Raw genomic sequence first — 22,516 nt, forward strand, 5'->3', positions numbered from 1 at the left:
AAGTCTGCGAACAAGTCACACACCGGCCCCTGACCCGCTGCCTCGCAGGCCCCTGCAGGCTGCCCCGTCCCTCAGCGTGGCGGGAAGGTTCTGGAAGAACTCTGGCCACCACCCCGCAGGCGCTCCTGTGCTGGCACTGTGCTGGGCAGCAGGGTCACAGCTCCTAAGCTTCCAAGGTTTTCATTTCGAAAGAAGTGCGCTTCCTCCTTCAGTTGCATTGCATGAAGAGTCAAAGGCATTACAAACCAGCGGCATGCATAATTCTTTGAAAGCGACGAGTTTTTCATAAAATAATGGGGTTTTATGAGCCACCTGTGCACCCCCACGCACAGCACGCAGCAGGGTGCAGCGCTCCCCGGCTCCCAGCTGAGCCCACCAGTAGCTGCCCAGCTATGGGAAAACACTGAACGAAGAACCAGGGCAGATTTAAAACAGCAGAAACCTTTCACACTAGCAAAACACGGAAGCAGATGGTACATAAAAAGCAATATGGTAACTGCCAGTAACTGGCATTACGACTTGGCTGATGTTCATCTGTTTCTCACAGGTGAGTATAGGCTCCCTGATCCTCCATCACTGCAGCCTGCTCTGGCGAGTACTGGAGACCCTCCATCCAACTAGAGGAACAGCTTTTAATTATAACCTCAAGCTATTAGCATGTTCAGTGCTAGACATATGCTAAAACACTTCAAAATATAGTGAGACAATAGATTTCATGGTAGTTAACAAATAAATTAGCTATCTCATAGCCCTGATCTGTCCTGACCAGCACTACCCTTTCACAGCTGTGCTATGAGGTTCTGATACAACACCTGTAATGTTTCATTAATGCTATTTGCTGCTCCTTAACCAGTTGTGTGGGGTCTCCTTCCTCCTCCATTTTCTAAGCGGAACAAACTATGTCAAGAAGCCTTTATCCCTCCTCTCATTTTATTATGCAACTCACAATACCAGTCTGGGCAGATGGAATCTTCAGATTTTCCGTAGTATGAGGCAGCTCCCCAAAGGAAGGGCTCCGAGCATGGCCAGGGCAGCCCAGTGGTGGCAAGGGCTTTGCCAAGAGTGCAAGCCACGCTTCTGTGGAAACGTGACAAGGAATCAGAAGTTCAGCGTTGCGGGTTTAGTATCTTTTGCTCTGGAAACTGAAATCAGATTACGCCCACTGAATGCAGCGTGGGATTTTATCTGGGATATTTTGGGAAAAAGGATAAAGGGAATGCAGTAGGAAAGCCCAGCGTATTTTACGTTGTAAAAGCAGAAAAGCAATTCTTTGCTTTTCGTGTCCTCCAAGAGCCTTCTTGGTACTTATATCAGTAGCGATTACCAGGCTACAATAACTGTACTCTATAGTATGTGAGAGAGGGTCAAGCTAATTGTAATCTCATTGAGAAAAGCATACCACCCCCCATCCCCAGAAGACAGATGCAGCAGAGTACTATCCTATTACAAAGGCCAAATGTCTGTATTTTAATAAGTTAGAAAAAATCCAGATATGGAAGCCATAGAGTCACTGAAATGTTAACAAGTTAATATATTTTAAAGCAAATAACACAGTGTACACATAAAAACCATTTAATACAAAGTGAAAACCATTAGATGCACCAACTAATGCAGATTTTTGGTTATTTTCAGTTCTTTCACTGAAACTTGGAAGCAATGCTCTTCATTTCAGTTACACCAGGTTAAGTAGTGAAACTGATCTACAGCAAGCAAATCACTGCCTTTTCATTCACCTGGGAAAAACAGCACCACCGCAACTGACAGTCTCTCCACAAGGCCATCCCAATGAAACAGGCTGTGCACATTTGCCCCACTCGCTAAGCTATACAAGAAACCAGATGTGGATTGATTGCTGCTTCTAAATAGTAAAGCTCAGTAAGTGCATCCTTGCTGTACAAAAAATAATAATAAAGTGACAACATAGGAGACTGGCAACAGATAACCATGTCTGCCTAAAATATACACATATGGTACATAATTATGGGGCATGCTGGCCAGTACGTAAGTCTGTTCAGGAGCAAAGCTTTAATTGCACAGATTAGAACACCGAACAAATGCTTTTACAGAACAAAGCACAAGCTTTGGTTTATGCTTAGACACTGAATGTTAAACCTTCCATTTTTATTATAATGTCTATTATGAAAAATGGCTCCTTTCACTGCTACACGCAATAGTTGTTTCTCTATGGGTAAGTACTCCAATTCCATACAATGAAATGAAGATCAGTGCCTTATTTGATGAACCCATTAGCTGTATCTAGACTGGGAATGCATTAAATCTTTATGAAAAGCTACTGAATTACAAAAAAGCTTGACTTAATTCTTTCACAATTCCCTAGCCCTCCCCCCCCCATTTTTAAAATGCTGCATATATAAAAATAACTTCAATATGGCACAAAAGTAGGATTCTCAAGGGAAGGCAAAGGATAAAGGGGCAAAGGGAAGCCTCCACTGGCAACATCAACAAATTGCATGCAGTCCAAGAGGAATTTGCAGCCTATACAAAATGAGCTTCCCTGTGTTCCAGTTCCTGGATCCTTTTTGGTCTGAGTCTCTGGTAAGTAGGCTTCAGATCTGTGGGGTGAGTGTCTTCTGAGCTAGTTTTTTGTTCATTTGTGTTTTGTTCAGTATCACCTGATGGAATTGCAGAGCTCCTAGCCTGTTTCACAGTATTATCCTGGTGAAGCACAGAGCTAGCACTGGCTGGTGCACATGCTTTAGCAGAAGAACCCTCTTCATTTTGTTTTGATTTGTTCGAGGGTGGTTTATAAAAGGTCCCTGGGGGTGGTTGCAATGTTCTTGGTGCTCTAAAGGCAGCAAGAGGACTGGCATCAGGACCATTCCCTTCTGTTGCAGTCCTTCCTGACCTGACAGAAACAGAATATGGCTTACTAGGAAGCATGGCATTAGCTGCACTATTACCAGTGCTGCATGACGAAGATAAAGCACTTGCAGTTCCACTCTCAAGTGCTCGGTTCTCCTGGGGCACATTAGTCACAATCATTGCTGTCCTTGATGTGATATCATACTGTTTATATTGCTTGTCCCAAGTTTTTCGCAGCATCTGGGTGTCATAACAAGGAATTCTGCAGCAGGTATTAACAGCAGGGAGTGCCCTCACCTCTGAAACTTCTTCAATAGTAGGGCTCCTGCCAAGCTTCTCTGGACTTACTGCTCCTGCATTTCGTGAATTTCTTTCATTCAAAACACATGGAGGAAGTATTCGGTCTACAGGTAGGCTCACAGGGCGAGTAGCTGGTTTTGTCCTTGGAACCCGCAATGGAACTTTGGTAATCTGACGGTTAGATTTTGCAGGAAATAAGTTAATTTTACAGCTGTCTTCACCTAGAGAAACAAATGAATCATTTCTCTCTGAAGCTGGACTCGCAGCATCACCTAGAAACACAAAGAGATGTGACAATCTTTACAGCAAATAAAGAGAAATCAGCAAACTTTTGCCAACAGAATATGAACTTTAGTAAAACACATATTGTACAGACATAAACAAGGAAAACATGAAGGAGAAAACAGGCCAAAGAGAGAGTGCACTTTTTGTCTGATGCTTTCCCATCCCTGAATATTTTCAGTTTTAATAATGTTTCAGAATGTTGCGCTATTAATGTACAGGACATGACTGAACTGGAAACACCAGCTGAAAATCAGTATCTAATTAAAAGAGATCATGTACAGTTACTCCTAAATAGATGAAATCATGTGTATGTTAAAACAAAACACTGTAGCAGCACAAGCAGATAAACAGAAAAAAATATCTTATAGAAGATAGGTTAACAAACCTGGCTTTTTTGGAGCAGAAACATTAATATCCAAAATGCTGGTAGCTGATGATTCTATCAGAGAATTACTCTTCCCAGAGCCTTCTGGTTTAGTTCCAGTGAGTGGCAATGATACATATTCTGGGGGACAGGAAATGGTCAAAACATGTTAACTGCTGGATACTGGTTTGCAGCATCATTGTGGGTTTCAGGAATCCAGTGTCACAGCACAATTATATATTTTTTTTCTTAAAAAGGGAGAAAGCAAAAAACACCATTGTATTCTCTTACCAAATACTTTACGCTGATTCCATAAACACAGGTTTCTTGAAAGCCTTTAGAAAGATTTAACTCTCTGTTCCTCTTACAAAGATAAAACAGCATATCAAGCAGTGATAAGAGCGTTTTATCACATGCTTCTGTCTAAATTGAAGGGCTGCATCCACTATAATCCAATGTATGCATGACTGCTTATTCACCCACCCCAGGACTTTAAAGTGCACTAACCAGTTACAGATGTATCTACTTGTTCTTTTGTATTCTTGCTGTTGTTCGACTCCAAAACCAATGTAGCTGTTTCTGAAGCTCTGCTTTCACTTGGAGCTATCAGAATACCCTGTTAACAAGAGTCAGAGCAGAAGTAAATGAGAACTCAAGAGGAAAGGCACTTCTTAAAAAAAATGACAAATATTTAACAGAAATGTGCTCTGGAATGCTGCAGCGTTTGACATGGAAGTTAAGATGGCACAGGTAACATTGAGGCAACACAAGAAAAAGTTACTCACTTCCTTCACAGCAACAAATGACTTCCTCTGCTGCTGTGGCTCCCTCTCTTGTGCTGATACAGCAGCTCTGACTGTAATGGCAGCTTCTTCAGACTGAGATGTGCTCAGAAGTGGTTTCAATGAAACATCAAATATCTTTTCATAGTACATGATGAGCAGCTCCACCACCCGGGCCTGGTAAGGGTAATCCACAAGTGATGACAAAGAAACCGTAGCATCTGTTTGACGCGGCCTGATCAGAGTTGGGCCAAATATTATGCCAAGGTTACTGGCTGACATTTTATTTTCATCAGACTGTTCTGTAACCCTGCGTAAAGAAGGAAAAAAAAAAACAACCAACAAACCAAACCCCCAAGAGTTAGAGGGTTTTACTACTTCAGAAGTATTTTAGATATTAAAATATTCTGTCTAAAGAGACTAAAAGACAATAAAAAACCAAAGGTGAGTTTGGTAGGTGGGAAGACTCTTCAGTGCAGCCTGCATTTAACAACAGCTTGGACTAGGCACTTTCCACACAGGCTGTTTTTATGTCCTACTCTGTTAATGTTATTAGGGGCTATTCGGAATTTTTGGGCTTGGGGAAAAGAACGTCTCTCTCATTCTAAATAATAATACACCTGTAGCCCAATATTACCCATTTTTATTGGTAGTCATCATCTTGGTGCATCCTCATTATACATCATCAATACAGTCCAGCATTTGGACAACAAGGAAGTGAAATGTAATTGGAGAATGGTTATTAACAGACATGATACAAGTTTCAATTTTCTGTTAATAGCCACCAAATCACTGCCCTGACTGGGCCATATCCTCATTTAAATCACACCTAGGTCCCTGCAGCTGCCACTAGTTACCACCTGCTGACTGCAACGTTAGAAGAGAATGTTAGCAGAGAATCAAGAGTAATTGATTCCTTCCCTCCTTTCTTTCCATTTCATATTCTTCTCTCACCTTAGAATTCATTACATAGGAAAGAAACAGCAACAGAACAATGTTTTCTAAGGTGTATGTGACTTCTTCCTCTACAGTTATCAAAAGGGTACAAGAACTCCCTAGTACGCAGCATGTAACAGTTTATTCTTCAACATCAGTTTGCATTTTAAGTCTTTTCTCACCTGTGAAGGTGTCCAATAAGGTACTGAAGAGTGTTATAGTTTGGTACAGGCAGTTGCTTCAGAAGATCTTTAATTTTAATGATGATCCTATTCAGTTCAATACACATTGACTGTCTTTTCTTTGATCTGGGGCTAGCTTGTTTAGCATCCAATTCCTCATTAACATTCTGGCTTTCTTTTGCAAGTCCAATGAACTCATTGTAAAGCCGAAACAAAATCAAGGGTTCCGGAAGCTGAAGAAATAATAACATTTCAGAAACACACTCAAGCCTGAATTTTAACCACTTTGTTTCTTTCCAGTTTTTCTTCAATTTTGTCTTATCTAGCATCTTTGCTTAGATGATGGCATTGTTTAATCCTTGTTCATTAGCTCAAACCACAGTTTGTCAAATCCAATCCCAGCTAACAATAACACTCCTCCCCTACACCTTTCTCTGGAAATCTTTTGCTAGCCCTTTCCTGCAATAGCTTCAAGACTGAGCATTTATCAATACAGGTACAGATTTCAAGAGGGCGATTGCTGCGAAGGAGGGTGTCACACTGCATATGCATAAATACCATGATAATAGAGCAGTTATACTAGCAAAGACTGGAAAAATAAGTATTGTATGTGGCGTCAAGTTTGGTCCACATTCCATTTTCTTACTCTCTCAGTATGAAAATGAATAATTAATAAAGAAATACAGAAAAGACAAAGCCCTCAAGCCTGACCTGACTATTTGCGTTGCCCAGCTTAGATAAAAACAGAAAATAGGAACACTAGATAAAACTCAAAATGATTAGTTTTAACAGCCTCAAATAGAGTAACTCGGGATTCTGTCTATAAGTGTCTTAACTGCATGTTTCTAGCACTGCTCCTGCATTTAAAATGAGCAGGTTTACCTAAAACCCACACCAACAGGACAGCTACGAAGGAAGTAATAAGACCAGAAAAAACCACGTTATTTGCCTTCTTTTTTTTAATTATGAACCTTATTCCTAATACAGTACAGTGCCTCAAACTGGTACCCCAATATGATGTATATAATATGCTACCTTTTTATTTGCTTAAGTAGGAAGAGTACATCTTTGCAATTTTTCAGAAGCACTTAATGGTGATGATCATAGGATTGGAATGCTCATCTCTGACAGCCAGTGTAAGGAAGAGGACAGGACCCTGCAGCTAAGGATTATTCCTTTCAGGGTCAAGTTTTCAGACTGACTCAGAAATCTCACTGGGCAACATCCCAGATTCATTTTTTCAGATACATACTTTTGGGAAACTCAATCACGAAGTTTTAAAGCCCCATTTTGAAAGAAAAAGATGGATGAATCCTCTATAATGAGCACATCATCATGACCATTGTGTTTCATGAAATTTTTGTTAGCATATATTAACAGCAATACATTAGCATCTGTCTGTATGAGGAGGCAAGAATATGGGAGAGTTTTCAGCTTTACTTAAGACAGGCAAATTCAGTAACCAGAAAGGTTTTAGAAATTAAAGCAAGTGGATAAACAAAAGCTTGTTCTGTGTATGGTACTAATATTTAAAGAGACACTATGCCCAAGTGGAATACAGACTGTAGCACCAGCAGCTTTTCCCCATCCCTGTCATGGGCTCCACGTGAAAATAAAGAAGCCTACTGCAAATACACAATGCGCTCCTTTAATCTTCTGCTGCAGGACTGCTGAAAAAGATTTCTTTTTCCTCTTGTACTGAAGAAATATACTACACTATGGTTTTCTATCTGGCCTCTCAAGTACCTACCTGGCGGAGATACAACTTGAGAACATTGCTGATATCATGTGCATAGAGTTCTGAGAGCTCAACCAAATCCTTTCCATTTTCAAAAGCTTGACAAAGCTTTTCAACTCTTGACTTGGCTCCATTCACACGATATATACCCTGAAATTAAAGGACCAGTACAACTCTGTTTTAATTTGAAAGACAAGTGTTTTAAAAACACAGATGGTATCAACAGTACAGCATTAAAATCTTAAAGAGTTTGTTATGTGTGTGTGTGTTTTTTTAAAAAAGATTGTTCATACTTAAGTTTTATAAACAAACTTGAGCATACCTTGACATTGAGCGCTCTGCTTTCGATTTCTGATGTACACTTTTTGATGATGAAAGGAATGCCATCAGGAACATTTTTAGCAGCTTGGGTAAATTCCACTCCAAACAAGTGAAGCCTTCCATGAAGTTTTTTGTGCCCACATTGAATAGCTAAAGTCTCTAAACATTTTTTATGGCATGCAAGCGAACACTACAGGGGAGGAAAAAAAGCACATGGTTTGATACAATCTGACACCATAAGAATTATCTCTGCTGTTTGTCACCCCATATGTGAACAAAAGGAAAGATTTATCAGTCTGTTGTGCTTTTGCTTTAAGTTCACAATGATTCTACAAGCCTCAAAGCCTCTGTACTTCTTATACAGAAAAATAATGCGAGTTTTCAAAACTCCCAACTTTACATAAATCCCAAGCAGCTATTGGAAGTACTTTATAACTTACCTCCTCACATTCAGCTCCGTGAAATACCACTAAGCTGTCACATTCTCTGCATTTAGATGGAGCTCTCAACTTCCGCAGTTTGTGTGTTTGTGCTGCTTTGGACATATTAGCATTTCTAAAAGGTCCTGGAGAATTTGCAGTTTCAGATGTCAAATCATTTAAACCTGGAGAAAATTTTCCCTGTTTAAGTCATTCTAATAACTACTATTGGGATAGGGTATTCTGATTTTTTAGAACCATGGTGCAGAACACAGAATTCTTAAAGTAATAGCAACTATCAAAGCAAAAACATTTCAATCACAATGAAGCAAAACCATGTTACAGTTTACCTAACAGACACATTACCTATCAAATAATCTTACATAAAAGTAGAATCAAACAATCAGTTTTGCATTTTTAAGTATTTGAGCTTTCTCCTGTACTAATGGTATTGAAAATATTGGGACATTTAATTACAAGCACCCTACAGTTCAGGCAACTATTCATGAAAGTCTCATTCTATGTATCTCAAAATCCTGTACCAGAGAATAAAAAAATGACATTATGGTTTGGCCTGTAATGTTTCTGAAATACTTTAAATAATAATACTTTGCAGCAGGGAAGAATCACCACACGTTCTCATCAGACCCCATTTAAAATAATCATCTCAGTCTCCTATGATAACATCAAGGTATTTTCTAGATGATTCTAAAACAGAATAGCAACAGGTGCTTTTTGTGATCAATTTTTCAAGCAATTTACTTAAAATGCTATTAATAATTCTGTGAACCAAAATCCTTTGTTTTACAGATAAATGTATGAGGCAATTTTAACTTAACTGCCCAGAAAGCTTCTTTAAGGCACAAGTATTGATTAAACAATACCACTCCAAGTGAAAGTTTGCATTAATTAGCATTTTTCCAGGCTTTAAATCTGGATCTAAATTAGTGTTGTTAACCATAGACTCATTCCTAGAAGGCAAAGTATACGTTTAGGAAATAAGGACTAACTGAAGAATTTCCTAAAGGATTTACTGAGCAAGGGCCACAAATATTTCAGAACTAGTCTGTAAATACTGCTGAATTCCCATAGAATTCTTTCCGATAATCCAGTTATTCAGGTTTCAGTACCTGTGGCAACACTGTCCTCCTACAGTCAAAATTATTTCGAAAATTAGAAATGGTCTGGTCAAATCTGGGGCAGATTACTAAACTTGTTCAGGTAAACTGAAAAGGGTAAAAATCTCTGTTATACCTTAAACGTTTGGATCCACTCTTTCCTAACTCGCCAGTTACCAACTCTCTGTATCTGTGTATTTCACTTCAAAGTTTAGAAATGATCTTACATACCACAGTGCCATGCAGCTAATTTTAATTGCCAATGTCTGGAGGGGAAGGTTAGTGTATCATTTATGTTTACCTCAGGAGGGTGAAGACACTAGAAATGTTCTAAGGTTGTGCCTATAGTTAGTCTAAATGTATGAAGACAATTTTGCACCACTACATTAAAATGACCTGCAAGTTGTTCAACTCTCAACCTCAACTGGATGCACACTGTATTGAAAAACAACGCTGCTGGCAATCACAGCCTTGTTAACAAACTTTTCTTAAGCACATCAAAAAAAAAAAGCCACACACTAACAAAAAGCATCTTCTGGGGACTTCATGTATGGAAACAACATTACCACAGTCTGAAGGAGATGGTGGCTCTCTTTCATCAAGATCATCTGCAGATGACATAGTACCAGTGGAAGGTGTTCGGGGGAGTCGTCTTTTAAAATCCCCTAGCAAATGAGAAAAATTTTCAGGAAGCTGTAAGTATCAGTTCCACCCCACTGCTCATTTTCATTAGAGGCTCTATCCAACACTTGTTAAACTAACAATGATTTCTCCATTAATGCAAAACAGTCTAAAGAAAAGACTTCAAATTAGTATAGCAGTGAGTGTAGCTGTACCTGGGCTAGCAGATGGAGAATCCATGGACCGTGACTCGCTGCTCCCCCCTGCACTTTCAGAATCACTGCACATTCCTCCACTCTGGTTGCCAACTGACCACGATCTAAATGGTGGTGGCCCTCGTGTCACTTTTCAAAAGAAAACCCACAAATTCCAAATGTCAAGGATGAAATTACATTATTTTATTTTTGTTTAAAGACTGTTTATATTCAAAATAGGAAAATACTGCAAAAGTTGCATGAACATGCAATATAGTAAAAGAAACTACAGCATGTATTGCTGTGAACACTTTGGGATGTGAGATAATGAATGTCAGAAACTTGATATTTGTGCTTTTGCAAAAGACCTGAAACTAACATAACATTTACAAAACAAATGGATTTTCCATTGCTGAAGTTAATTGCAATAGTTTAGTATACTGAGCTTGACAGTACTTGCTGTTTGAATCTCATCTCACCTTTCCTGTCAAAGAATTTGACCTTATGCTCAAGTACATAACTGGTTTTATAGGCTTTGAACTTTAAAATACTTTTTAACCTCTTCAGTGCTGTATTTCTGACAGCGAGACATCAAGCACATAATTTTTTTCTGTATTTTTATTTAGAGACGAACTCCATTTGAAATACAGAAGAACTACCTTGGATATCTGTGCTGCTGGAAGACCTCTTCTCTCCAATCTTTTGCGAATGATGATAAATGGGGCTTCCCACATCATCTACTGTCTGTGCAGGATAATCTCCTGAACACTGAGATAAGTTACCATGTGACGTATGGACACTATTGGTTGATTGCTTATTAAAAACCCTTCAGAAAGAACAAAATAATTTGAAGAGTGAGTAAGATAGAACTGAATAAAAGCCATGCATTTTTTTATCCCTGGGCACTAGGAAAGCTTCATTTAATTGCTGTTCATGGACATACATATTTGGTATGTAATTATTGAAGCCCCAATAAAAATAATCAAAAAAAGATAGCAATTTTTTTTTAAATATATGAATTTTCCTGGTGTTTCCTTCCCACCCCATAAATCAGCTTTTCCATATCTCTGCAAGGTATTACGACTGTTATTTTGCAGACTTTGTAAAAACAGCAAATGTATTCATCTAAATACAAGAATAATTCAGAGGCTATGGCAATCTACTTTTATGCTTTTCTCTGAAACACTCTCTGCCCAGCCATCAGAATGATTCACTTATAAATGTATAGGTGTTAAAATGCTGTGCTTTTTTTAAAAACACAGAAAATATGTTGAAGCTGCCAGAGCTTATAGTCAGTCCATTGTGAAAATCTGCTCTCACGATATGGACAGAAACAAGTTAAAGTAACGAATGTAAAACGCTGAAGCACCCTGTGGAAAAAATGGCCTGCTAGACAAGTTTAGCAGTCAGGAAGCTGCTCCTTAATCAGTTCTACCCTACCCACCTGAAGAAAATAAGACTTAAAAAAACATTAAAAATTGCATTTGTCCAAGCTACCATCCCATAAATAAATGCAGACTTAAACAATAAAAATGATCACTTCAAGTACACGAAGAATCACAAAGTCATGTCAAAGAAAAAAGGCAGGAAGAGGGGAGCAGAAAACACTTACTCCTATAAATCTTAAGCAGTAAATAGCTGGGAAAGCACACAGTATGAAATTTCATGCTCATCAGTTTCTCGGGCAGCTGCATAGTTAAATCCACCTAAGTCAAAGACTGTGAGTATAGCCTAAATCAGTCTTAAAAGGCAGGAAATTTACAGACAAGAACTAAGAATCTCAGCTTTAACATTGAATTTCCTGGCTTTTGTTGGTAGAAGTCTGACTCAAGCCTTAAGGTTTTTTTGTATTTGGTTTCCTTTTAACAGACTATGACCGATGACGACACTTCCCTGTGTAACTGTGAAACACACAGATTGGAATGGATATTCTGGTGCTTTAGTGCCAAGATGACTATTTTACAAGTTCAAGGTGGAAAACCATTTGGCATACTAACATTAGGAGCTATCTTTTGTTCCCTAGTCTTCCACATTAGCTGTATCTTTTAACAGTAACAGTAAAAACTGCCATTTCACACAGGCTGGAAATTAAGTTACAGCATAGGGACCTGTGGACTCTAAACTCTTTTCAGACACACAAGACAGAAATTGAGCAACACTTCCTGCCAAAAAGTTGCCAAATGTAAACAATATTAAAGAAGGTACTGTAGCAGCAAGGCTTGCAGAAAAACTACCTCCTCAGACTTTCTAAATTGATTATCAAATACTAGTGCCACATCATACTACAGAGTTCGCAATTTACATTTTCCGTAGTAACCAGTATCTATATTTGAATAGTAGTAAATTAATTCCTGCACAATGATTGTCAATGGTTTAGCAAGTCTTATTACACAAAACAATACTCTGCTTCGGAATTTAAAGTTAGGTTTCAATGTCAACATTATATACGACCTACCAAAATATGAGTCAAAGAAATAGAGAATGGTAAAGCTTGGTAAAACACCAGAATTCATTTCAGTCCTCCAAAAACATTGTTTTACTGTTAAAATGTGTGTCTAAGCATTTAGTTCTAAACCAAGCAAATGCCAACTGTAGTTTGGGACTTACCCATCAACTCGGGAACTGTGGGTTTCAAAAGAACCTGATTCAATAAGAACACCTTCCTTCGGTAAGCTTTTCACAAACTCTGAATACTGCTGACCAGGGTCATAGAGTTTGGCACTCTCACAGAGGGACTGGCAGTTAACTGGAAGAGATACAACCTGAGCGTGCTGTAGCTGGAACAGGTTAACTGTTGCCTGTTGGGAGAAAAAAAAAAAAAAAAGATCACTTACTAGGTATTTCACTTGCACTTTGCTCAACCCAAATTAACATCCCAACAGAAAATTATTTAGACAATAGGACTAGAAAAATTCTAGAAAGTAACATTTTAGGGATGGACTTTGTGCAGCATTCCCCAAAGTCAACTGCAAAATCTTCATCCGTAGTATAGGTACTAGTATTATTGTTCATTTTGGGTTATTGAATCCTCCAGGTAGCAAAGGCAATTCCAATGGCTTCCCACTTTGGGTTGATCAAGATAAGCAGCAAGGGTTTTTTTTGCTACCAACAAGGCATTTTTCATGCTCTGCAGGAAATTTTGGTCACCGCTACAATGATGAAGTAGTTGGCGTTACAAACCCAAAGGAGCTCCATATCACCTTGATACAGAAAAATCATAAAACTGTCCTGACAGAACAGATTAACTGAATGTTTTCCTTGTTAAATTACGTAAAACTTCTAAAATATTTTATCACAAGGCAGAGACCAGGAAAGGGAACAATGCATGGATGCTTCTTCAGCATCGGGGTTCCAAAGCAGTTCACAATTTAGATATATTTGGAAGTGACATATTTGTCTAAGCTTTCTACTGGCCTTAGGGATTGGCTTTTGGGTTGCTTTGGGAGAGGGTGTGTCTATGTGTTTTATTCTTTTTCATTTTCCCACCCCCTGCTCCAGCATTAAATTGTCTTTGTCTGATCTCAAAGAAGTACACATGTATCGCCATAATGCGGTCCTAAAGCTTTTTTAAAAACTGTGTGTAGATACACTGTTTTGACATTCTTTGCTTATTTACATTACATTAATATAGTAAATTAGTCACAATGGGTCCTGAGTAATTGAGACTGTCATCAAGATTAGCAGGCTCCATGCTGCAGTGTGCTAATGTCCATTCTGTGCTTGAGCCAAACACCTTTGCTAATGCACTAATGAAAATAACGGGAATGGGAGCTGTACACTTAAAGCAACAGATTAACACTACTACTATCAGTATTCTTAGAGATATTTCATAAGAATTACGTAGTCAGGGTTCTCCAAGCCAACAGCTCATAAAAAACATTTAAGACTCATCTAATGCCCTCCCTTCTCCCCGTCCCACAAAATCCTAACAGAAAGAGAACATCACAAACAATAGAAGTTTTTCTTCCTTCACTATTGGTTTGACCTCTGTCTTTTGAAAAACTTTCTATTTTAAGGCTTTGTCTTAGTCTTAACAATATTTATGCATCTGTGCCAAAGTTTTTAAAAAGCATGCTTACAGCTTTAAGAGTAAGATCACACTGGTAAATAAGCTCCCGAAGCTGTGTTAAGACATCACTTTTAAAGCTTTCCAAATCGTTTCTTTTTTCTTCAACCTCTGCCATGCTTGCTTTATAGTGTTCATTGGCCTCTTCAACCTAGAGAAAACACAAGTATAACGTGCTGATGGATTACAGGCCTTGATACTAGAAGCAAGAAAAAAACCCCACACAAACGCATGTAATTGGAGATCCCCATTTAGGATAAAAGTCCAAACGAGCACAGCAGGATTAAAATTAAGAATTATGAACACAACACTTGCTCAAATGCTCCCATTGGGAAAGCATGAGCAAACCCAGCACAGGCTTAACTTTAAAAGCAAGGAACAAAACCTCTCACTTTTTGAAGAGCTTCCTCCTCTAGCCTTCGTTTTTTTTCCAGTTGCTTGCTGAAATCTTTCACAAAGCTTCCACTCGAGCTAAGATGTTCCTCCTCAGCACGAGCAGTGCAGGATTTTGCCTTTTCATACTCATCTTGACGCTGTGTATATAGCAACTTTGCTTTTCTTAGAGCAGCTTCTAGCTCTTGCTGCAGTATGCAACAAAAAAAGCAAGAGAATAATTATTTTTAATTTCTAGTTACTTAACATGGTGTTTAGAGGCTGTTATGCACAGGTCTGTATGCTACAGTGACAAGTACATAGTCATAGAAAAATAACCTCTTACAAATACAAGTATGTAATGACATTGACAGTGACATATTACAACCAACACGCCCTTAGATTCTACATGTGAATTTAAGTGCATAACAGCCTAGTTTGAAAGTTTTGTCCTTTTGAAGACTTTTACATTGAACACTGTTAGATATGAAAGAAATACCAACCATTTTTTTCTGTTCTCGCTGCCAAAGCTCCTTGATATCTTTCCTTTGCCTATCCAATTCATTTTTCCTTCCGAGAAGAGGCTAGATAGGAAAAATTAACAGAGTATATAAAAGGCTTACAGGCTGCAAGTTTGTTGCTACAAAACTTTTTTTAAAACCTAAACAATATCTTAGTCTTTTTCTTTAAGCTTACCTGCACAAATTTATTAGACTGGAGAGCAGCTGCTGTTTGTTGCCAAAGTTGATTGTTCTCAATATCATTTTGAAAAGCATTAATGAATATTGATTGGAATGGCATATAATCCTAAAATTACACAAATGAAAACATTTATGTTCTAGGTAAGGTAAAGGTATGCTGACATTCTAAACGTCTGTACAACTGTACTAGGTTTTCAGTTAAATTTAATAAGGTATTTATGTGTCTGTGGAAGTCAGAATTAGGTATGAATGTAGTATTTACTGATTTCTCAGCTACATTTCATTTTACTAGGAAAACACTCTGAAAGAGAAGTCTACAAGTCCAAATCACAAGGCATACAAGATATTAGACAGAAAAAAAGCATATTGTGAAAACTGTAAGGCTATACTGCATTTTCAACAAAAATAAATTTATATATCCAAGTTTCAATAGGAGATGAAAAGACATAAAATACAGCAGACCTTTTAAGCAGTGATTTACAGTATAAATCAATTCTCTTTCAACTTAAAAATGCACTCCTCAACATCCCCAAAGTTTCACTTTTTGGCAAGACTTCTGAAACACTTTTAAGACTTTAAAATAAAGCCCCTAATATGTACTCACCTGGTGTCCAACAACAGCTTTAGCAGTTTCAGCCATTTTTGCTAAGTTTTTAGCACACTCCACCTCTGTTAAATAAAATAAAAAAATCACAGTTACTATTTTACACAAACAGTTGTACTACCTGCTAAATGCTTTTTATGTTCTCCCTTTAACAGACAGGCTACAGAGGGGACCACTTCACTTTGTTACAGGCCCTTAATTATACGAAATGTGGGATAGTTCTGTCCACTTCAGCGGAACAGCTACTTATTTAGAAATCACATTATTGACAGTCTGCAGCACAGAGGCCTGACAACAGATTTAATTTCATCATGACAAAGCTGATTAAATGCCAGAAAGAGCCACTCACCCAAGCTAAGCTTTTTTTCTACCCATGCGACTACATCCTTGGTATATTTTGACCATGCTTTAGCATAGGACAGAGCTGATTCAATTCCACTGTCATTTCTTAGCAGCATGCTATCAACCTCCTCTGCTCGAAGATGTCCTGAAAATAAACCATCCAACACAAAGAAGTGAATCTGAGACATGACCACACACAGAGCAAAGCCAGTATTAGCCAAACGTGAATGCTTAAGCAGCTCTGATCTTGAGTTGGTCTTTAATGCTAGTTGACTCTAAACAGGACTGACAGAGGTTTTAGGACAAATTAAAGGGTCATAGTATTTTATCTGGAGTAGTCATATGGTCAGCATAACTTTCTTAAAGAAAGTGACCCAAGAAAACACCAGTCATATGATGACATACAGAATTGCTTCAGGCACTGCTGCTTTTCTGCCCCCAAAAAGCAACCCAGGCTGGTTATTCACAAAAGTGTAAAACCTCTGCAATAGCAGATTTTCTTCAGTGAAGTTTTAATGGCAGCACAGGTGTAGAAAAGTGACGAAACATGTTATTTACAACATTTTAGAAGATGAAAATACAGGTACAGCATGGTTTTCACTAATATTGAATGAATGACCTACCTTGAATATCATCCCTTTCGTGCAGTGAACCTCCAGACTCCACAGAAAGATTCTCAAAAGACTGGTACACAAGAAACAAAGCATTAAATTAGCAAAGAAAAACTCTCACTGGAACTGACAGGCTAGCAAAATAAATGGCATCATCTGCTCTTTTCTGTTTTTGCAGATAGAGCAACAAACCGTATTGTAACTCCCTCTCATCTAGGGCACCATACCTTCTAAGCTCCCATAGCTGTTGATTGAAACATAAATAGCAAGGAATCGTACACCTTTAAATCAACAATCCCGAAAGGCTGTGATGAAAGAGTTAAATATCAACCTGATTTGTTACACAATTAAGTGAGCTCCAGCTTTTCTCAGATCCCTACCTATCTCTTAAAAAGCATTTCATACAGACACCATTCTACAAGCCATTAGAATCCTGTATATTTTCCTCAAGGGAATGAAGTTACCATTTCTCCTAAATTACTTGCAGGTGTGCACTGTAGGCACAACAGCTGACTAGTAATACTTGCTAATGAAGCTCTGACAATTAGTATAACATGACAGAATTCAATCCAAGAATATAAGGAATCTAGCACAAGAGTTCATCCATACCTTTGTCCTCATACTATATTTTGCTACCCTTTTAATTGTTCAATTTGAACTGTTTGTAGGACTGCACTGTAAACCGGGCTGCTGCATAAATTTAAGTGAATAAAAGTTTGCCTAGTAACCACCACCCCCTTAAAAAAAAACCAACAACAACCACAGAACAAAAAAACCCAACACAACCCTACATAAATTTAAAACAATAAACTACTCTTAAAAATTCTGAGGTAGAGAGCAGGCAAAAGAAAAAGTCCAAGAAATAGCTGCAAAGTGGCCTTAATCTTCACAAAACCAGCTTGTTTCCATTTTAGACTTTGGTCCTGTTTTGTTTTCAGACTTAAAAGCTAAAATGGAACACAGTAACAGTGATGCAAGTATCTCTTCAGGTTTTTTAAATGTAAATGGAAACTTGATCCTAAGTCATACAGAAATCCATCAACAATCATTACTTACTTCACAGCAAAAGCAGTTCTTCCATATACCAAAACTTGCAAGGTATTAATCATCAATTACATTGAACAGAATCAAACTACAGTCTAAAGCACAGTGCCAATCCCAAGAAAGTGGAGTACTAGCACAATTGCTGTCTGATAAAAGAGTTTCAGTGAAATGGAAGGGCTTTTTCAGAACTGGTGGGAAACCCATCCAAAGCTGACTATCAACCAAATAGTAAAAAACCCGTAACACCCACCCCCGCCAAATTTAGAGATGTATCAATATTCCATTGCACAGAAAGCCTGAACTAGATTTAGATCTGATTTGGGTATAAAGTATTACTGTCTCCAAGTAGATTTTAAAGTGGCATACAGTTGTTAGGGAAAAACAGATAAGAGGACACCCCACCCCCCACTTTATATTAACTCAGGATGCACTTTTAAGTTCAGGTCCTAAAAATTATTTCCCATTATACAGACCTAAATCGTTTCAGTTCTAAGAACTGTTCACTCCTTTCCAATAATTCAAGCACACATAGTTAGGACAGCTAATCAATGCTCATTCATCCATCCACATTCACCCCACTGCAAATACATAATACCACATTTTAAAAGCAAGCACAGGCACTAGTTTTACCCATGTCCTGCAACTTATTTTTAGAATTTGACCCATACAGCTTGCCCTCTCATGCATCCAGAAACTCACCCCAGTGAGACTAGCAATAATGAAATAAAATAAATAAAAAAAAGAAGCCTGACTTCTGGAGAGTTTTCATTTCTCAACTTTAGCCAGCCTCTTCTTTTTCCTATTACCCAAGAACTCTCACTGTAACAGAGGCAAATCTCTGCAGACATTTTGAAAATTTTATCCTTCCCCTTTATTATGCTCTCAGATCTACATAGCACTGAATAGCATTCAAATAGCTTGTTAAATAATGAAAGGTCAGACATGCCCGTCTCATCTCTTCCAACGTATTCTAAAGCTCTTCTGTTTTTAATTAAGAAAGATTTTTGCTTCCATCTTGTACTTCTGGTTTTACTACAAAGGCTAAAATGAGAACAATCACATTTGCTAAGAGGCAGTATACATATCATTTAACTTAAGCTTCCAAGTGGAATGCCTGAACTAAAGAATGTAGACTCCCCTGCAGTCAAGAGAAGCACGAACAGCACTGCCCCCCCACCCCCTTAGAGCAATCCTCAACAGCTTAGTTGGGGAGGTCCCTAACTTAACAGGCAATTAAAATCTCTCTCCTTAATTAACCCTCAAAGCACTTACATGTTAAATTCTACCAAAATATTATGCTCTAACCTTTTGTAAGATACAGCTAGCTGCTGTGTTCAATGACTGAATGGACACATCTATGGGAATGAGAACTTAATACAGCTGCTGAAGTATTTTGGTTTTAATTCCTCCTAACACTCAGCTCCTAGTTGGCCTCCAAATTGCCCTCTGAATTGCAAATCAAAGTGAAATCAAAGTGAAATGCTTCATCTGTTAAACGTGTATTTCCCTAAATGAAAATGGACTGAATTTAAGACAATTTCTAAGAAATTATCCCATCTGCTCCAAAATTTATAATTGTTACCTTCCATATTAGCAAAAGTACATGACACTACAAAAAATGGCTTTTAAATATGTACTGGTGACTTCTGGAGCATCTAGAATAGAATTCCTTCTCCATTTCACTGTATTTAATTTCCCTTTGGTCTTTCCTCACCTCCACATTCATAAGAACTATCTTTTAGCCAAGCATTCACTTCACGATACAATACATGGGAACATCTCATTTCACAGGAACACATTTATGCACTGCAAAGCCATTACAAGATGAAAAGATTGGCAAATTCAGCACCTTCCTTCTGCTGGTGAACCAATTAGATGAAATAGTACTTGTTCAAATTGCCTCATTTAAAGTTACATGAGATGCTGGCTTCTATGCTATTTTATTTCATACTTTTTATCAGCAATCTAATCCTCTGATTTCAAGTCTGCTGGAACCAGTTTTCCACATAGCCTCCTTTCCTCTCCATGTTGTTTGAGGAGTTTTGTCGCAGCTACAGAAGTAGAACTTCTGTGATCATCCATCTCTCATGTGTGTTACCAAACACAATGAAAATTTAAAGACTACTACTCAGATGTAGCTGCCACAGCATTACTATGATTATCAAGCCTGTGTGAAGAAATGCTAAACCTTAAGTACATTTCAACAAAGCCTTTAAAAATTCCACAATTAAAATTTTTAACCCTGCTACCACTTAGTTTGTCATACACACCAATTGTCAACTACATTTTCCTTGCATGTAACTTAATTTGACTTGATTTACTTGAACGTCTGCTTCTAGATGCATAAAAATTCAAAACAGAATTTGGTACTGAGCATTTTTTCATCTCACCTTCAAAGTGTTTAAAGGGGAGTTTAAAATGCTAATGTTTTTCTCTGACTATAAGTTGACAGTGCTATTTCAGTTCTCTTACTGAATTGCTGAAACAGCTACAGCACAAACTGGGCTCTGGAAGAAGAAAAGGTTATTTTGTGATTAATATTAGTCTTTAAAAGCCCAAAGGAGGTCATTAAACCTTTAGCTTCTAGGTCTAAAAGGTCTATTTAACTACTCCAACATGCATATCATTCAAATATCTTACTTTTAACTATTTGGTTATTTTCACTTAACCAATTCTAAGATCTCAAAGACAATTACAGCAGGTTGTTATTTACATATTTGAGTGCTAGCCCCACTGAGTCATCACTGGCATTTAGAACCAAGAATACATTTAAGTATCTGAAGCTTTGAATGCATTTTTTTAATGAGTTTAATCTTGTTTCAGCACTCTGAAGACTCCAAGTGTCCCAGCCCCATGATGCACAGAGTTTCAGTGGAAATGAAAATCTCCTTTAAAAGATAATATATTCCACACTCTCAGAGAACGTGTTTAGCCTACCCGACTTCTCCGAGATACAGGAAGTCCCAATGACGAGCCATTGTCTACATCTCCCATAAGGAAGTCTGAAACACTGCCAGAAAAACAAAGAATTGTGTTACTTCATTACTTTACCTTACCAAGCAATTTCAGATCACTGAAGAAAAATTCAGATAGCATTTCTAGTATTCCTTTAAAAGCTCTGCAAACAATTTTTAGAAGTAGTCTTATAGTCCCTGCAATTTCTATACCATCACTGTTTTCCTTTTTAAGGAAAAAAAACCCAACCAAAACAAGACCACCATCAACCATCCAAACAAAGCAGTACAATTGTTCTGGATGTGGTTAATTTGTATTAGTTTATTAACTAATATTTGTCCAAAAGAAAACTAAAGGTTTTGTTGCTGTTTAGTCTTAGTTTGATTCAGCTCCAAGAGCTCTTTCAAAGCTCCTTCTGGATTCCAACTTACACGTTTCCAAAGGTGAATGCCAACGTTTCAATGGAAGAAAATATTTCACTGAAGAGTTCTCTCTTGTTTTCTTCATTAACTTCTTTGAAGTTCATCGCTTAGGAAAAAAAAAAAAAAAATTAAAGCAAGGGGTGAGAGGCAAGGTCAATCAAGCAAGTCTACTAGGCCTAAAGACGAATTTTATAGTTTCCTCCAGAACATGCAACATTATACTTCCCTGAACAATTTAAAAAACACAGTTTTCAAGAAGATTAGTAAGAAATGAAGGACTAAAGGAAAGAAATTAATACAATCCAGATGCTTCCCACAATAAAATCGGATTATTCTCTCACTTCCTATATCTTCCCACTTAAAAAGCAGCTTTGTGTGGGAACATGATGGTAATGTGACAGCAAGAGAAAAACAGTCGTTTATCAGCAAGAGTCAAATCACACAGCAGCAGCGCCACCGCAAAGTAGCCCACAAATGCAGTTAAGTATTTGAAAAACTCTTTCTTTTCTGGTTAGAAATTTAGAATTCATAACAGGAGCAGTAGTTCCTGGGAGTACCCCCACCAAACTGTATGCAATCCTGTATGCATGCAGAACACCGGATCTCTGGCTTAAGTACAGACAAACAAAAAATATCAAAAGGTAGTGTCTGTTGCAAACCCCTTTAATTATTAGCTCCATAGTCTGGGAAAAGCCCCTCAGTTCTGCCTGTTAAAAGTAAAGGAAAAACCTCAGCCTAACTGTCATTGTTCCAAAATAGGAATAGGAGCATTACTGGACAAACTATAGACCGTTTAAACTGGTGATCAAGACCAATATTTAGCCGCTCAGTACTGGAACTTGAACATGCTTCCAACACAAACTGGAATAATGAGACAGGAATGATTCATCCAGAGTTTCTATTAACAACTACTGGGCAAGGGAGAGGAGGGAGAAAAGACAAAAAGCACAACCATTTTGTGTTTTCAACTTAACTCCTTAATCATTGGTGACTGGGAAAAATTTTGTAGAGAAGTTGCATGTATTCCTTTGAGCAGAAGCTGAACCCTCTGAATGGAAGTTTTCCCAATTTTACATTGCGAGAAGTGACAATTTCACATTAGTAGTTACTGTTTGAAAGTTTGATTTTTTTTAAGCAATGCAATATTCTTAATTATCTAGATGCTTAAGTTACACATGCTTATCTGTTTCAGATACACTGCAATGACATATACAGTTCTTCACTCCTATTCGTCCCTTTTTCAAGACCCGTGACAATGTTGATTTATGTATCCTCCTTATATTTCAAGTACAAATATGGAAATAATGGACCGCAAT

The 22,516-nt window shown here is 37.9% G+C and overlaps 1 protein-coding gene across 4 annotated transcripts in view; it reads right to left on the reverse strand.

Annotated features, from left to right (window-relative positions):
• Positions 1–1,511: 1,511 nt before the first annotated feature.
• ARHGAP29 (Rho GTPase activating protein 29) overlaps positions 1,512–22,516 on the reverse strand; it is a 53,472-nt gene continuing 32,467 nt past the window's right edge. For 3 of the 4 annotated variants that reach the window (XM_056356044.1, XM_056356042.1, XM_056356045.1), the window contains 21 exons: positions 21,210–21,306; positions 20,761–20,833; positions 16,792–16,852; positions 16,176–16,313; positions 15,827–15,891; positions 15,218–15,328; positions 15,025–15,105; positions 14,542–14,730; positions 14,163–14,300; positions 12,691–12,881; positions 10,743–10,909; positions 10,105–10,233; positions 9,835–9,933; positions 8,172–8,335; positions 7,733–7,921; positions 7,423–7,560; positions 5,673–5,905; positions 4,558–4,864; positions 4,280–4,388; positions 3,794–3,913; positions 1,512–3,395 (listed from right to left, as the gene is read on the reverse strand). In XM_056356044.1, the coding sequence (XP_056212019.1) occupies positions 2,497–3,395; positions 3,794–3,913; positions 4,280–4,388; positions 4,558–4,864; positions 5,673–5,905; positions 7,423–7,560; positions 7,733–7,921; positions 8,172–8,335; positions 9,835–9,933; positions 10,105–10,233; positions 10,743–10,909; positions 12,691–12,881; positions 14,163–14,300; positions 14,542–14,730; positions 15,025–15,105; positions 15,218–15,328; positions 15,827–15,891; positions 16,176–16,313; positions 16,792–16,852; positions 20,761–20,833; positions 21,210–21,306 (3,698 nt within the window). In that variant the 3' untranslated portion in view covers positions 1,512–2,496. The remainder of the gene's footprint in view (positions 3,396–3,793; positions 3,914–4,279; positions 4,389–4,557; positions 4,865–5,672; positions 5,906–7,422; positions 7,561–7,732; positions 7,922–8,171; positions 8,336–9,834; positions 9,934–10,104; positions 10,234–10,742; positions 10,910–12,690; positions 12,882–14,162; positions 14,301–14,541; positions 14,731–15,024; positions 15,106–15,217; positions 15,329–15,826; positions 15,892–16,175; positions 16,314–16,791; positions 16,853–20,760; positions 20,834–21,209; positions 21,307–22,516) is intronic. The other variant, XM_056356043.1, reaches the window with a different exon arrangement.

The sequence above is a fragment of the Falco biarmicus genome, chromosome 11 (genome assembly GCF_023638135.1).
Source record: "Falco biarmicus isolate bFalBia1 chromosome 11, bFalBia1.pri, whole genome shotgun sequence".
In the NCBI taxonomy this organism is placed as follows: domain Eukaryota; kingdom Metazoa; phylum Chordata; class Aves; order Falconiformes; family Falconidae; genus Falco; species Falco biarmicus.